We start from the raw sequence: 16793 nt of genomic DNA on the forward strand, positions 1-16793 counted from the left end.
AAGTAAAGTTATTTCATATGTTCTGTTTGAGAATAAACTATAAAATTTGAAAAAAAAAAAAAAAATTGATTTCTACTTAAAAATATATATTTAAACACCTTTAATATTTATTTGTAAAAATATACACTTATGGAAATTAAATACTCATAAAAGTCCATTCTTGCTCCACCATCATTTTCTTTTTGCTGTTTGTAGCTCATGGGATATGCACATTTTTAATTTCTTCATGGCCAAATTTCTAAGAAGAGGTTGTGTAAGTAATCCAATTAATTTTACTAAACCCACCCAAATTCCTGAATAACAGAAATTTTTTTATTCAGTGAAATGTTAAGGGTAATTAGAATAAAATTTAAGAAAGACTCTTTCAACTACTGTAATTTTGTATATAATAATGAGTTAATTTAAATACAGACAGTCGTGGGAGGATTTATATTAAGAGTTAAAGAAAATATGAAAATATGTAGTTTGCTTCTTCCAACAGAAAGCATCTTTTATTTGGTCAGTTTGTATTGTAGAGTTGCAGTTACCTGAGTCATGTTGGACTACAGATTGATTTTGTTTCATATGTCATCACTTGTTCTATGTCTGTTGTCAAGACACATAACTCTTCCAACTCATTCCATTTTTTAACCATAAATACCCATATATAATAAAATTTGTAGAATAACATAGTTCGCCTGCTGTGAGATAATATGAGGTTAGATATTTCAAACAGGAGGACTATAATTAATGTTAACTTGGCTGGTAACATTTTAGTTCAAGGTTAGCTACTGACCTAAAGAAGACAGCAGTAAGTCTTTCTCTTCAGTACTCAGTCAAACCTTTATCTCCAATCATCATTGCAAATGAATCTGACCATCAGTTTTTAATTGCATGCTGCAGTGTTACAGTTCATTCCACATGAAATTTGTCAGACACATCAGGAAGATATCTTTCCCAACCACAGATTATTTTATGATAAAACTCTATACCTACTTCTTCTCACAGGTGTCCTACCCTAAATGTTGAAAGTTCAGGATATACATTTAAACAGAATAATAAAACCAAAATGTTACCTGTTTATTATCCTATCCAGCTGATTTTGTTACTGGAACAGTAAAACCTGCCAAATGTCTACTAGTTTATTTTACTAACCTTGTTTATGAAAATGATTTATATTTAATTCCAACACTGATATGCAGAATAAAGAATAGCAAACTTTTAAAATTACCTATAAAACAGCAATCATTTTTATGTATCTTTGTATCTCCATTTTTTTTTTTTGAAAGATTCTTATTACTTTTTAATGCCATCAACTTTATCACAATCATCTACAAAACAATAACTTTTCATCTATTTTTTAAAAATGCGATGGGAATGAGCTAACAAGTGATCTTGATTTACTCAATTCAATAGCCAAATCTCCTTCCATTATTTTTAAAAAATAGGATCATGTTTTATGCCCTAAATCTTAGGACAACATATCAACAATAATAATAATTAATGCATTGTTCAACCAGCTACCTCTGAATCATAGGGTCTGCTTGCTCAAGCAGGACTGACCAGGGCTATTCAACAACAACTGTAATGAGAATGTAAGAGCGACACAAAACAGATATAAAAACAGATAATTTATCACAAATAATAAAGAAATGCAATAAAATTATTAACATACATCACTGAAAGAGAATTGGAAGAAAAAGACAGTGTTGTTCACTGTATTCCTCTTCTTGTGTAAGAGCTGTCATATTCTAAACTGAAGCACAAATGCACTCACAATATCAGTTGTGGTATCAGTGATAATAATAAAGATTTCTGCTGATAGAAATATGATTTCTTCCAGATTTCTCTTATATTCAGTCTTAATATTTATTCATTTTATTTATGTATTTGTAAGTCATAATTTTTTCATTGTCCTTGCATTGAAATTTCTATATCTTCCAGTATAATTCTCGTTAGTTACATTGTTGATTTGTGTCAATCAATCACTCAGTCTATTGACAGTTGAGTTGTGAAGCAGTCTTGTGTGCTAAGCCATATTCGCTAGCCACATGTCCCAGCCTTTCCTCAGCTAACGGTGAACTGACTGCTAGAAGAAGTAGGCAAAGTTATTTGCAGTTGTGCAACTAACTTATCACTGTGACTTGCGACCAGTTACTTTTCTCTGCCTGTTCCTGAAATAAAAGAAACATTAGAAATTATATTTTTCAGCTTTATGAGGCAAAACTTTTTTTAGTTATCAAATTATCAACATAAATCAAATGATAAAATTATACAATATATATTGAAAAAAAAGAACAAAAAACAAGTGGGATTTTAAAATAAACAAAGACTTAAAGACATAGCTTTACAACCATGTGGTTCCAGGTGTTATAATAATACATTGAAACCTGAAGTCTTATACAATATATATACATGGGAATGTGTGTCATTCACTGATGTATATTGGCAAAGGAGATAAATGTTGAGAAAACTAAAACCAGTGCTTTATGAAAGAAGTCCTCTTAGACATTTGATCTTTATTGAATTAGACTCTCCCCTGTCAGAAATACAGTTAACTATTGATTGGCTCATTGGAAACCTGAAATCAATGGTGATATTGTTCACAAATTGCAATATAATTTAAAATTCCATGAGATGATGAATTTTCTATTAAATGAAGAGTGCACAGATAATCTAACTAAATACCTTACAAAAACCAGGAATTATTTTGTTTGGTTTCATTTTATGCTACTTTTACTAAGCTACAGTTTGATAATAAACAAACTCGACCAATCTTCTCAAATTTGTGTTCATCAAGCGTTGCTACAGGATTGAATTGTAAGTTATTTTTAATGTGGTAAAGAAAGAAATCTGTATCTGTCATAGTGATTATCAAATTTCTCCATATCAGTTTAATTAATAGAAAATGTACTCATTTTGTTGTATCTAGGGAGGGTCATTATTCCATAATAAGCACACACACTGGTTCTATTTCATTTCTTCATTGTTAATTTGTCAATTGGTTAACTCATCAATAGATGCAAATCTAGAGCATGTCACTGATGAGGTCATAATGGTAATGAAAAGACTTTGACAAACTGAATCGATAGACTAAGTTGCTGAGACCCCTTTCGGTCATGACTGACCATGGGATTGCACCTAGAAAGTTACCCTTCCAGGCACAAGTCCGGGCAAGGTTGTTTATGGAAGACCAGCAGTCACCCATGCGACAGACTAAGTAATCAAATGATTAATCAATCAATTAATTAATTGGTTAAATAGTTAACCGTTGTCAAATTATAAAGTAGTGAAATAGAACCAGGGCATGTCTTTATTATTGGCATAATGACCGTCCCAAGACAACACAAAATATGTTTCAACATATGAGTTCATATCAAGAATCTTGCAAACTAAATGCAAAAACAAAATGTATTGATGTAATTAGGATAAATACCATTTGAGAAACAACTGAAGAGAGAGTTGCAAAGAATATAGTATATTGCAATAACTTAAAAAGTATCTCAATGATTTTCAACAAGATCTTCATATAAATCTATATTTTCTAATCTAAGCAAGCAAATCAGCAGTAATCAAATGCACTCTTACCTAAGTTAGTCTGACAATCAAGAAGTTAATCAGCCATTTGACCAGTAGTTCTTCAATACTTCCAGGACAGGACATATTCCTTTGAATTGAAACCTGATAACAAGACAATCCTAGCTGAGTGACAGACTGGGCATTAATCTTTCCCCTCCAATGTTTTTAGGTTCGAAGGACCTAATCTTTTTAAATACAGTTTCATTGAGAAAATCAACTTGGTATTTACTAATATCTGTTTAACATACTATTATCCCTGAACTCACATTTCACTAACAATCTACGAGTCTTGACTCTTTTCTGAGTAGCTTGAATGGGAAAATCAACAGAAAATATATATCCCTTCAAGCTATTTTCAGCATCTTCAATGCCTCTTTCCCCATCTGGGGTATATGGAATAAGAACCAGCAGATTAACATGCAGGAAGGTTAATCTTATGGATATTTTGGCTTTTAACATAATGAACTATCAATAAATAATGGAAATGGATCCTTTACCTGGCTTCACTTCTGGAAGATTTGTATTCAAACCACATAACATGAGGAATTAGAGTTGAGTCCCTTACCATTAAAAATTCACCTATTAAACTGAAATCAAAATAAAACAGTAAAATTAGCAGGAAATTAAAGTAATGATTCAAGCAACAAACAACAATATCATTTGTTTAGTTTACAAACATTAATTCACAACAGATTGAGGCTTTTTTTCAAATATGATAGAAACAAAAGCACTATTTACTCAACATCAACATAACACCATTTTAAAAGCAAGTATAGCTGAAGGGATCTACAATCCTTTCTACTAAAGGTACAAGGGCTGAAATTTTAAGAGAGGGGACTAGCTGATTACATAGACCTCAGTGCTTGACTGGTATTTATTTCAATGATCCCAAAAGGATGAAAGGCAATGTCAACCCTCGCAGAATTCTGAATGTGAAGATGAATGGAATTTCACTTAGTATTATGCCCAGTGTGGTAATGATTTTGCTAGCCCACTGCCTTTGGAGAGATCTACAATACAAATACATATATACACACACACACACACACACACATATATATATATATATATGATGAGCTTCTTTCAGTTTCTGTCTACCAAATCCACTCACAAGGCTTTGGTCAGACAGAGGCTACGGTGGAAGACAATTGCCCAAGGTGCAATGCAGTGGGACTGAACTGAAGAATACAAGGTTGTGAAGTTAGCCTCTCAATCACACACCTGCACCAAGAGATGAAAAATGATTGTGAGATCCCTTTTGGGCCTCTTTCCGTCTAATCTAAGTTAGCTACCACATGAGAACAAGAAAGAAAGAAATTCATACTTAATTTGGCATTTGATTCAGACTAAATAAACTCTTATAAACACAAGAAAGTAATTTTTAATTATAAAGAGTTAGTAGACAACACTTCCAACCATTTTTTACCAATGGACTCCTTTGATTCCAATTTTATTCAGGTGGGCCCTCATATGTATATATATATATATAAGAAATTATATAAAAATATTAGAAATTATATAAAAAAAAATTGTTAGAATAGTTGGTGAATTGTAGAAGTATATAACCAATTTCTTACACATAAATTTTAGCAAAAAAAAATCTAATATAGACACCAGTTGAGGACCACTGCTCCAACATTACAATGCAACCACACAGAAGAATAGCTATTTAGTACATACTACACAAATGGCATGATCTAACAAGGTTTACTAATTCAAAAGGAATATATCTAATCATCAAATAGTCAATGTATAATGTATCTAAAATTATATATGATATACATATATATATGATATATATTGCATTTATATATCATATAAATGGGCATTGGCGTTAGGAAGGGCATTGGCGTTAGGAAGGGCATCCAGCTGTAGAAACTCTGCCAAATCAGACTGGAGCCTGGTGTTGCCATCCGGTTTCACCAGTCCTCAGTCAAATCGTCCAACCCATGCTAGCATGGAAAGCAGACGTTAAACGATGATGATGATGATGATAAATGCAAATGTATAATTGTGTAAGACTTGCAGTATTTAGTTGTTATATTCCTTTATGTTCTGTGTTCTGATCCCACTGAGATAGACTTTGCCTTTCATTGTAGCAGAATGAGTAAAATAATGTACAAATGAAGGACTGAAGGTTGATTTAATCGACTGTACTCACTGCCAAATTTTCTAGCTTTGAACGTATGTAAGAAATCATCACTTTATGTTTGCATGTTTATTTTTACTGTAAAAGTAGTTGACTGCTCATCTTAAGTGAACTCACTCAAGGGAAGGACACATTAGACAACAAAGTCATAGAATAAAGAGATTGATCACAGCTGCAATATCTTTGATCATATATCCATGAAATCAAGGCTGACCTTAGATACAAACAATTTAATTCCAATTCATGAGATCAATTCTAACTGTTCTGTTTTCTGTTTGGACATATCTTTTACTTTGATTGTCTAAAAATTAATAAAGGATAGCAGGTCTAGTACTCCACCTGGTATTTGGGTACCTTTGCAGGAATGAAATTCTATCTATTGCAAGAATTTCGACCAAAGTTTCCATGTCCCTAGTTTCTGGGTTTACAATAGGTATTTTGTATCTCTATGTATCATAAGAGGCAACTTAAAAGTCTCTGCAAGAGGAAGGGTCTCCAGCCTTAAATAACTGTCTAAGGAAGGCCATTCAACCAATACATACTAAACCCTTTAACATATAGACTGGCTATATTTGGTGCAAATATTCTACCAGTTTCATAGTGAAACTGGCCAGATCCCGCCTCTAACACTCACCCTGTAATGTCATTCTAAAAATATACAATTACATCATCGAAATCTGATAGCTATGAAATAATGCTTGAATAATTCAAAACAATGTGAATAAATAAGACATTTATCAGAGTAATTTGAATGCTGAAGGGTTAATCTCTTCTCTCCCTAGGGAACATAGAAAGGAAAGGAATCCCTTTGGTCATGAATGACCATGGGATTGCACCTAAAAAGTTACCCCTCCTAGGTACAAGTCTGGGCAAAATTTTTTCATGGAAGACCAGCAGTTTGCCCATGCATACCACCCTCCTCTCTCTACACCACTAATGTTATTCAAGGGAAAGGCAAAGGCCGATACAGCTTGGCACCAGTGATGTTGCAAATCATTTCTACAGCTGAGTGAACTGGAGTAACATGAAATAAACTGTCTTGCTCAAGAACACAACACAGCCCAGGCTTGAATTCGAACTCACTACGTCTTGATTGTGAACCATCAACAACTTTTCTCCCCTGTTCTCAACTCTGGGTTGTCACTTTTATTTCTCTCCAGCTTGATCCTTGCTCTTTCAGCTCTGTGACTTTGCAGCATCCTTTCAGATTCTGAAGCACCACATCATGTTTTTCTGAGGGTAGGCCTTCCTCTCCGAGATGGAAGGCCCTACCAGGAGCCTGTACTCCACTGACAAAGCTCTCAGGGTCATTGAGGCACACAAGCCACTACATCACAACAAAAACTAGACCATGTGGTAGCATCCAACTCATGCTAGCATGTGAGAGTGGACATAAAAAAATGATGGCATTGGTCACTTGGAGTATCTGGAGACGCCATAAAATCTACCCCCACTTCTGACTAATGTATTAAAATCAAAAAGTACATGGTAGTAGAAGTCAGTTATGTCTACTCTTAGTCTCTCTCTACACCATCAGCGACACAAAAGTAATCTTATAATATTTCTTGATGTCTAGAAAGACAAAGAATCCTTTTGTTTTCGATGGGCTTTGATATAATTCTATAAATAACTTTCAGCTCTAAGAAAAGACAATACATTCAACAAAGAATACCAACATACCAACAACCTGCCTATAGACTACTACTACTACTACTACTACTACTACTATTACTACTACTACTACTACTACCACAACCACAACCACTACAACTACTACTACTACTACTACTACTACTACTACTACTACTGCTGCTGCTGCTGCTGCTGCTGCTAAATGCTTCATGGAAATAGAGAAAAAAAAAATGTGTTAATTCATTTCAGGTAAGAGCATTTCATTAATAGGATACAAAGACAGAAAGAAGGTACTTGCCTTGCTGCAATGACTGGAAAGAATGGTGTCAAAATTAGATGTACTGTACAAAACCATGCTGCACCTAGAATCATTCCCAGAAGAGCACCACATAGCACTTGACTAACAAAGTGATATCCTAAGTAAACTCTGTATTATAAAAGAAAAATATATTCTTGATATTAATTACATATAATTTTTGCCTTCATTTATAATTAGGTTTTACAAGCTTCAGTACATGTTTTAAGTTGTATGTTTTTATTCAATTAAATTTCAACAAATATCATTATGCACATACAAATGTGTGTTTGTGTATGTATGTATATATGTGTACACACACACAAATTTTTTTTCCTATGATCTGTTGAGCTCATCATCTTTTGACATCTATGTTCTATGCTGGCATGGGTTGGATGGATGGATGAATGGACAAGATCTGACTGATGCAAGGCCTGCAGCACGTGCCATTGTCTATTTTGGCATGGTTTCTACAGCCGGATGCCCTTTCTTATACCAAGCATTTTAGAACATGTACTGGGCGCTATTTTCATGCCAGTAGCACTTGTCAGGCTGTCATGCAGCTTACAAAGCTACAAAACCCTGTGCTTGAGGATGAGGGGTTAAAGTGTGAGAGAAGGAGGCAGAGCAGAAACGGGTTTCTTGCTGTAAGAGGGTTTCATGGCTACATACATTTTAGAAGAGAAGGTAAAGGACAAGCAGGGAAGAGTGAAAATAGTGATGAGGCATCTATGTGGACCCTTAAAGTTATGGGGTGAGTAGAAGTGAATAGGGTCAGGAGTGCGGATGGGTGGGTGGGTGGGTAAATGCTGCAAGAGGATAAGAGAGCGAGAGATGGGGAATGGGTGAAACAGTGAATATAATGAAGAATAAAGGGGAGGTAGGGAAGAGCAGGTGACAACTGTAGAGATTGGATAGGGTTGAGGGGTGGATATAATGAATGGAGGGAGTGACCAATGGTGCAATGGGGGAGAATAGCAGAACAGTAATGATGATACAGTAGACAAGGGAAGAATCAGAGAGAGAGAGAGAGGCAACCATAGGGCATGAGAAGAGTGAGAAATGTATGGTGGTGCAGCAGGTGAGATGATTTGGATTGAGATAAAAAATACTTGCAATATCTATGCTTGTAGATTAACTAAATGTAATTTACCAATGTATTTCAATGCTCATTAATGATGTTATAGGTTTAGTAATGATGCCAGCAAGATAAAGAATAAAGACAAAGAAAAGAGAAAGAAAGAATCAAAAACAAAGACTACTATACTACTCTAGTTAACATGCAAGTACACGGCATTAAAAAGTTAAATGATTATAAAGATAGACAACAGTTAAATCTCAGTTTATTTGCTCACTTCATTTTTAACACGCACATTCTTCCACTCTGTCCATATTTTTATTGTTGCAAATATTTATCCTTTTTGTGACTATATTTCAAAAAAGAAAATGTTCTGTTATTGTTTTTATTTTCAAAACAATATTTACAAGAGGTTTGCTGAAATAACTAAACTTAATAAAAGAACATCTTTTGATGTTGAAATCCTATATAAAAATTTTAATCTAAGATTTGAATATAAATTTCAGCACTTAGATAAAGGTGCAATTATTTTATTTTACATCCCAATCCATGAACAACAGAGTCATGGTCACATGTTTTTAAAGGAGTAATTGTTGATTCATTGCATTTCTGATGGTGAGAATCGGTGGTGGCTTGTAGATAAAATTAGTGGGGATGCTGCTTCAGAAAATGTTTAGCCGTTGTTTTAATATTGTGTAAAAGGAAGCAAACATATAAAAAGAAAATTTATACATAAACGCATTTCAGCCACTGCCGGGTAGTGTGTTTAATTTGTTCACTGAACACCGCCGTGAATTCTCCTTTGTTTTTCAAAAATCCCCCCTAATCATTTATAGTTGCATTTCCATGTTCCTTTCTCTTTGAGTTAATGACAACAAGAGTACCATTATTATTATTTTCACCTTATCAATCTTCACTTAACTCAATTGTTCTCAAAATATGAAGAATATAGATGTTTGATAGACTTGGATGTAAGGAAGAAGTGAAGTTGTTAAATGAATAAATCATTTTACACAGAAATAAAACAATAATCAGGCCAAGTTAAAATCACAAAATTACTGATGTTAAATTCCCTTTGCTCCAGAACTGTCCTGAAATTGGACTTAGTGGGGTAAAAAAACCTTTACTTTGTTTGTTTATTCATTTTTGCATGTTATTTTTTTTTCCTATGCTAGCATAGATTAGACAAACACGTAATTAAGACATTGCTTTACAGTTACCATTACCTGTTTTTCAAGTAAGGGATCTTTTATTTTATACATCTTTGAAGGTGCAAAACCAGCAGACAATTTCTTGAAAGGAGAAACGGCAACATCACTGCTTGTAGCTTGCAACTTTCAGAGAAGCACAACTGGAAGCAAACACACACACACACACACACATTCTCTGAGTTTAGCAGTAGGCTTCAAAATAAACTGAATGAACACAAAATACATGCAGTCCAGAAATGCAGCACAAGACTGACCCATAGTGGGAAGTGATGAAATTGAGAAGGTGAAAGTCTACATCTACTTTGAACAGACAGTAAATATATGCTGAGATAAGAATGCAGAAATTTGCACAGAGTAAGAAGAAGATGGAAAGCATTTGCCTTGATTAGAAATGTGCCCAAAGTACAGCTGGACGAGACTGTGTGCAAATCACTTCAAATGCACTGTCCTACGTACAAGGGCTACCATGGAGAAAGAACTCATAACTATCTACAATACAGAGGGCCATGGAAAAATTCATGTTAAGAATATTGTCGCTGGAGCGTATCTAAAATGAGGTGATTCAAGAATGGAGTTGAGTGAATGATGTGGTCATGGAATACTGAAAGCCCAAGTTCCTCTGAGCCAGACATGTTACAAGGTTCACAGACAACAGGTGGACAGATGCAGTTGTGAAGTGGTATCCAAGAAATTGGAAGAGACCAACTGAAAGCTTTTCAAAATGATAGGAAGATAACATATTCAAAAACTTTGGGCCCAAATGGAAGAGAAGGGTGCACTCAAGAGAAGCATGGATACACATTATGATCAGTGGTAAATGGTAAGGATATCCAACTGACTGGTCGCTAGAGCAATACACATATATGCATGCTTGCACCCACACACACAATGGGTTTCCTCCATTTTCTGTCTACCAAATCCACTAATAAGGCTTTTGTCAGTCTGGAGTTATAGAATAAACTTGCCCAAGATGCCGTGCAGTGGAGTTGCAGAAAATAAAATTTTTTTCTAGTAGCTAACTAGGTTGTGGTTAATTGTAATTTTTTAAAATTCATTTAATAATATAAAAATTTGAAGTTGGAAAAATTATGAAATTTAATATTTTTATTTGAGAAACAAAAATATGTAGAGTTTTAAAATTACAAATATACTTACCGACTAATACATACTAACACTGTTACTATACATGTTAAGCAACTGACTACAATTTTCCATGAGTCATCTATCCAATTGTAGTTTCTATAAAGCCTGAAAAATAGAAACAAATATAAATAACATTCTAAAATAACAAGAAAAATTTGTTGGTCACAAATCAGACTAATTTAAATTGGAGAAAATGTGAAATATATGAAATACAATTCAATTACAAGTGAAATTATATATTTTGAACACATCAGGCAAAAAGTAAAAGAGCAAAATATAAATATTAGTCAAAAGAAAGCAAAAAGTTTAAAGTGGTGTAACAAAGAAGTAAATTTTATGGATAAGGGGAGATAATCAACTGAAACTATTGGTCCCAGCATGACTGCCGCCCAATGACTGGCATCAATTAAAATATTAAAAGAATGGATGTTCCTGGCAAGCTTTGCTTAAAGTCTCGAAAGACAGGTTTTCCAAATTATTGGCTGCTTTGCAACCAGGTGGTTTCACATTCACTCCCAAAGCATGGCACCTTGGGCAAATAATCTTCTACTATAACCCTAGGCCAACCAATGCCTTGTGAGTGAATTTGATAGATAGAAACTGTGAAGAAGCCTGTCATGTGTGTGTGTGTGTTTGTATTACATTTGTCTCCTGCTACCACTTGATGACCAGTGTTGGTTTGTCATCAAAAGAGACTGACAGAATAAGTACCAGGCTTAAAAAAAAAAAAAATGGAGGAGTTGATTTGTTGAACTAAACCCTTTGAGATAGTGCCCCAGTATGACTGCAGTCTAATGACGGAAACAAGTAAAAGACAAAAGAATGCATTCCGTTCACTGAGGGTGGAAACAAGGATATTGGCTGAAGGAAGCCCCGATTAAAAGGAAAAGTTCTTTTGGTGTTAGAGTCATGATAAACACACCATAGTTGGAGGCAGCAAACCATAACATTCCAACAACAATGGCAACAAAGAACAGTGTACCAAAAAGTAAATAATATTTAAATAAAGCACCAACAATACTACAGTGGAGAGATACTGCAAGAAAAACTGAAAGTAGTGGGTGATGAACTGGTTCCGCTAATGAATCTGAGTATTGAAATAATCAGAGCGTAACACTACTATGGTTTTCACATATCTTCATAATATCAGTAGGATAAATAAATTGTTAATTTTTAAACAATTCTTAGATATTTCGGTATTCAGCCATTAAAAATAGACTGAGATTGAAGGACAACTCAGAATCCTAGTAAAAAAAGATTCATTTGTTTCTTTAATATCTTGGGTTTGGATGGGGGAGTTATTTCAGGCAGGAGTTTTATAGCTGGATGCTCTTCCTGTTGCCAAACCTTACACGATTTTTCAAGAGATTTTCATTTCTTCATTCTGGTTTTCAAAAATGCGGAGCAACTGGTCATTATACAAGGAATGTCAGCATCACTGCTGTTTTGCTTAACCAGTGACAAGCATGGAATATCAACAAACATACAAATTTGTGCAGGTATGCATACATACATGCACACATACACGCAATCAGACATGTTTTATTCTTTTATGTATTTCATTCGAGTGTGACCATGCTGGGTTTAGTCAAATAAATTGACCACAGTACATGTTTTAAGCTTATTGTTCTATTGATTATCTTTTTGTTGAACCACTAAGTTACAGGGGCATAAACCAACATTGATTGTCAAGTGAGGGTGAGGTGGCAAACATAAAGATGCACATACACACGCACACACATGTGCATGCAGATGATGGGCTGTGTTCAATTTCAGTCTACCAAATTCATTCACAAGGTATTAGTCAGCCTAGGGTTATAGTAGAAGACACTTGCCCAAGGTGCCACACAGGTAACTGAAGCCAAAACCATACCGGTGCCTAACAATAGATAAATCTTAACAGAACCACTTTCTCAGGCAATAAACTCACCTTAATTTCACCTAACATTTTATTTTGTTGAAAACCATAGGATTGTTGTGTAAAATATGAATTTATATTGTACTATTGATTTGATATAAATAGCTGGTAATCAATAAAGAATATAGTAAGGACAAATATAATTTTCTCTCCATATGAAAACAAGACTTAATGAAGCATGTGTAAGAAGTATGAAGCTATATGGTACTGAAATATGAACAATGAGAGCAGAGTGTCTGCATCAATTGAAAAATTAGTTTTGTATTATTTATTGGATGTGCAATATTGACTTGGAAGAAAGACAAAGTGTAAGGGAATTGAGAAAGTAACTATACAGTAATAGTGTTAGCTAATGTATGCATGCATGGACATGTAGTGTATAGCCACAATGCATTGTGGAGGAAGAGTTTGCTATGAAATTGAGGAAGATGAATATACATACTTTTGTAAAGGTAAATCAAAATAAACATTAATAATACATGTCGGGTATAACCAGAAAATACAAAACTATCAGATAAGAAAGTCAAGGGGTATGTCATTCAGTCTGTTAGAAAAAGTAACCAAATTTCACTAAAACTACATTCTACAGGGTGTCCACAAAGTCTGGATACATGTGGATTAACACATACTTTAAGAAATTATTATTTCTTATATTTAATTGTTTATGTTATGATTTTATTTACTCTATGTACCCAGACCTTGTGGACACCCTGTACAATGTTGAAAATAAAGGAATACGTTAAATAGCCTGGGACACACTATACCTGAGAAGCAAAAAGACAGGAGAATCCTGGTTGGAATGTCTTTGATTATAGTCTATTTGGGCCTCACGGAGGCAAGGTGGCTGAGTTCCTTTTGAATAGGACTCACGGAGACAAGATAGTTGAGTTCCTTTTGAGCGTTGGGCCTCACGGAGGCAAAGACCAAGACCTTTGGCATTATGTCGTGCTTGATAAGAAGACTCATCAAGCTGAGCAAAATTGCAGTTGTGGCAAATGATGATGATGATGATAATCATGCTTGATCAGGGATTAAACAACAGTAGCAGCAATACAGTTAAGATGCACGGAAGTGTAAAAACATATCTCTACACAAGCATGTGTGTGCAGGGGGTAGTGGGTAAATGCTTTTTGAGTGAGTTTATATTTGCTGGCAACTAAAACTGTCTGGAATGTTTTCACATATTGGCAACAAGATCACATGCATTTAGTGGGGAAAGAAAGCCTTTACATCGTTGCCCAGTCTGCTATAAATCTCCCTAAAACCATATTCTGCCATGTTAAAAACGAAAGGATATATTAAATAGTTTGTCTAGAATCTTTTGGCAATCAGATCTCAAGCATTTAAGGGAAGAGTTTAGTTGATTTAATTAACTCCAAAACTTCTATTATTTTACCACCACCTTCACTTTTCATCTCCATTGAGGAAAGGCAAAGTGGTCCAAGTGGGATTTGAACTCACAACATAGAAAGATGAAACTGAATACTGTAAAGTATTCAGTCTGATACTAGTTACTATATCAATTGCTCCACTAGTCCAAGATCTTATGCGGAGTTGCCAACCAGTCTTGATAAATTTTACGAAAACTAGGTCGATGAACATAAACCTAGTTTATCTTACTTGTCCTTAAAACAGCTACTAAAATCTTTGGGTTACATTGAGCGCCAAACTGCTCCTAGTCATTGCATGACTGTATGAAGTATCGTGGCAGAAGTAGGACAATAAGCTAGGGAGTTGTTAGACATGCTGGTTGTTTCATGGTTTGAAATGTTTCAGTTGATTAACTCCATGCAAATAGATCTACAGAAGCAGAACTGTTGGAAATTATCGAACAACAATAATAACTTGTTTAGGAGCTGTACTTGTTTGACAAGTGACTTGATCTGAGAGCATGTGTGGCGAAACTGAAACAATTACATTATGAAGAGTTGTTTTAACCATTGAAAAAACACACAGAAAAATTGTTACATTCACTTTTTGTTTATCTCTTAATAACAGCCCAATAATTTGAGAACAAAAAGAACATAGGCCTTATTCTCTGGACATACGCAATGTTTGTTGTGAAAGTGTACCCATGGTAAATATGCTAGCATTTTAACATAATGTAGTCATAGTTAACAATTTCATTGTGTTATACACAATAAAACATTTACATAGTTTTGTATCACACTGCTTTGATGTTTCCTTTTTGCATCTGCTTAGATTGGCAGCTATGTGCATGCATTTAACTATGTCTGTCTTCAGATCTTTCCAGTGCAAAAGTTCATGGCTAGCACTTATATTTTAACGCTTTAGTTTACAGATTACCCTTTCAGATGTAGGGCTTATTTTTTTCATACTGTTTAGAATTAACCATGCATTATCTCAAAGCTTCAAGATTGTGATAATGCAATTGTTTATTTTTAGAATGACATTGCAAGGTAGGTGTGAAAAACCAGATCTGACTCGTGCCAGTGGCACATGTAAAGACATTTGAGTGAGATCGTTGCCAGTGCCGATAGACTGGCTCCTGTGCAGGTGGCACGTAAAATACACCATGTCGAGTGTGGCCGTCGCCAATACTGCCTGACTGGCCCTTGTGCCAGTGGCACGTAAAAGCACCCACTACACTCTTGGAGTGGTTGGTGTTAGGAAGGGCATCCAGCTGCAGAAACTCTGCCAAATCAGATTGGAGCCTGGTGCAGCCATCTGGTTCGCCAGTCCTCAGTCAAATCGTCCAACCCATGCTACCAGTTTAAATGATAAAGGTTTAAATCCCTGGTACTTGTGTTCCCTGATGTTGAGTTATTATCCAACATTCTGTCATACATTAATCACTTGCTGTTCCTTTGCAACCACATATACACCTATACAAATGATATCACTCTTCACTCCACCTTGCGTATTACCGTCATCCCCCTGCACCCTAGACAACTAACACCAGACATACCCCTCTCCTATGAACTTTGATTTCGAAGACATCCTGTGGCAGGGACATGCTAACCTAGTCTCCTTCAACAACACCAACATACACGTCCACAATACATATTAAGAAAACAGAATAGCATTATATATTCTCTTTAACACCCAAATGGATATGACAAGTATCGACAAAATTCAGAGGATAGAATATAATTTCTTCACAGTGTGATCTTTAATCCAGTGTCATCTATATATAAAGGAAGCGTCATCAAGTGACACGGTTAAGATCGAGATTATCAAAATAGACACAGGCATGGCTGTGTGATTAAGAAGCTTACTTTGCGATCGCATGGTTTCAGGTTCAATCTCACTTTGTGACACCTTGGGCTGTGAGCTGACCAATGCTTTGTGAGTGAATATGGTAGATGGAAACTGTGTGGAAGCTTGTTGCATATATGTCTGTGTGTCTCCCACCCCATCCACTGTTTGACAACTAATGTTGGCTTGCTTACATTCCTGCAACTTAGTGGTTTGGCAAAAGGGACTGATAAAATAAGTAATAGACTTAGGAAATGCATACTGGGATTGATTTGTTCAACTGAACCCTTAATAGCACTGCTCCAGCATAGCCACAGTCTAAGGACTGAAACAAGTAAGGCATAAAGAAAAAAAAAGACAACTTCAGTCTTTTGTTTTTTGTTATATTAAATGCTAGCTACAAGTAGCATTTTGGAATAGAGAAAGCAAACTGGCTCACTGATGGGATTTTGAACCAAAAACCCTGGATTGCCTGCATTTTGGCATTATTCAATTATCACATAAGGTGGTGAGCTGGCAGAAACGTTAGCACACCAGGCGAAATGCTTAGTGGTATTTCGTCTATCTTTATGTTCTGAGTTCAAATTCTT

General features: G+C 35.0%; 1 protein-coding gene across 1 annotated transcript in view; it reads right to left on the minus strand.

The window, feature by feature from the left end:
• Positions 1 to 1251: 1251 nt before the first annotated feature.
• The window catches only part of LOC106878687 (dolichyldiphosphatase 1), a 30716-nt gene continuing 15174 nt past the window's right edge, over positions 1252 to 16793 (minus strand). Inside the window, exons 4-7 of the mRNA XM_089350210.1 lie at positions 11079 to 11171; positions 7638 to 7766; positions 4056 to 4145; positions 1252 to 2153 (exon numbers count right to left, since the gene is read on the minus strand). Of these exons, the coding sequence (XP_089206336.1) occupies positions 2114 to 2153; positions 4056 to 4145; positions 7638 to 7766; positions 11079 to 11171 (352 nt within the window). The 3' untranslated portion in view covers positions 1252 to 2113. The remainder of the gene's footprint in view (positions 2154 to 4055; positions 4146 to 7637; positions 7767 to 11078; positions 11172 to 16793) is intronic.

Source organism: Octopus bimaculoides, chromosome 1, assembly GCF_046866305.1.
Source record: "Octopus bimaculoides isolate indiv1 chromosome 1, ASM4686630v1, whole genome shotgun sequence".
Classification (NCBI taxonomy): domain Eukaryota; kingdom Metazoa; phylum Mollusca; class Cephalopoda; order Octopoda; family Octopodidae; genus Octopus; species Octopus bimaculoides.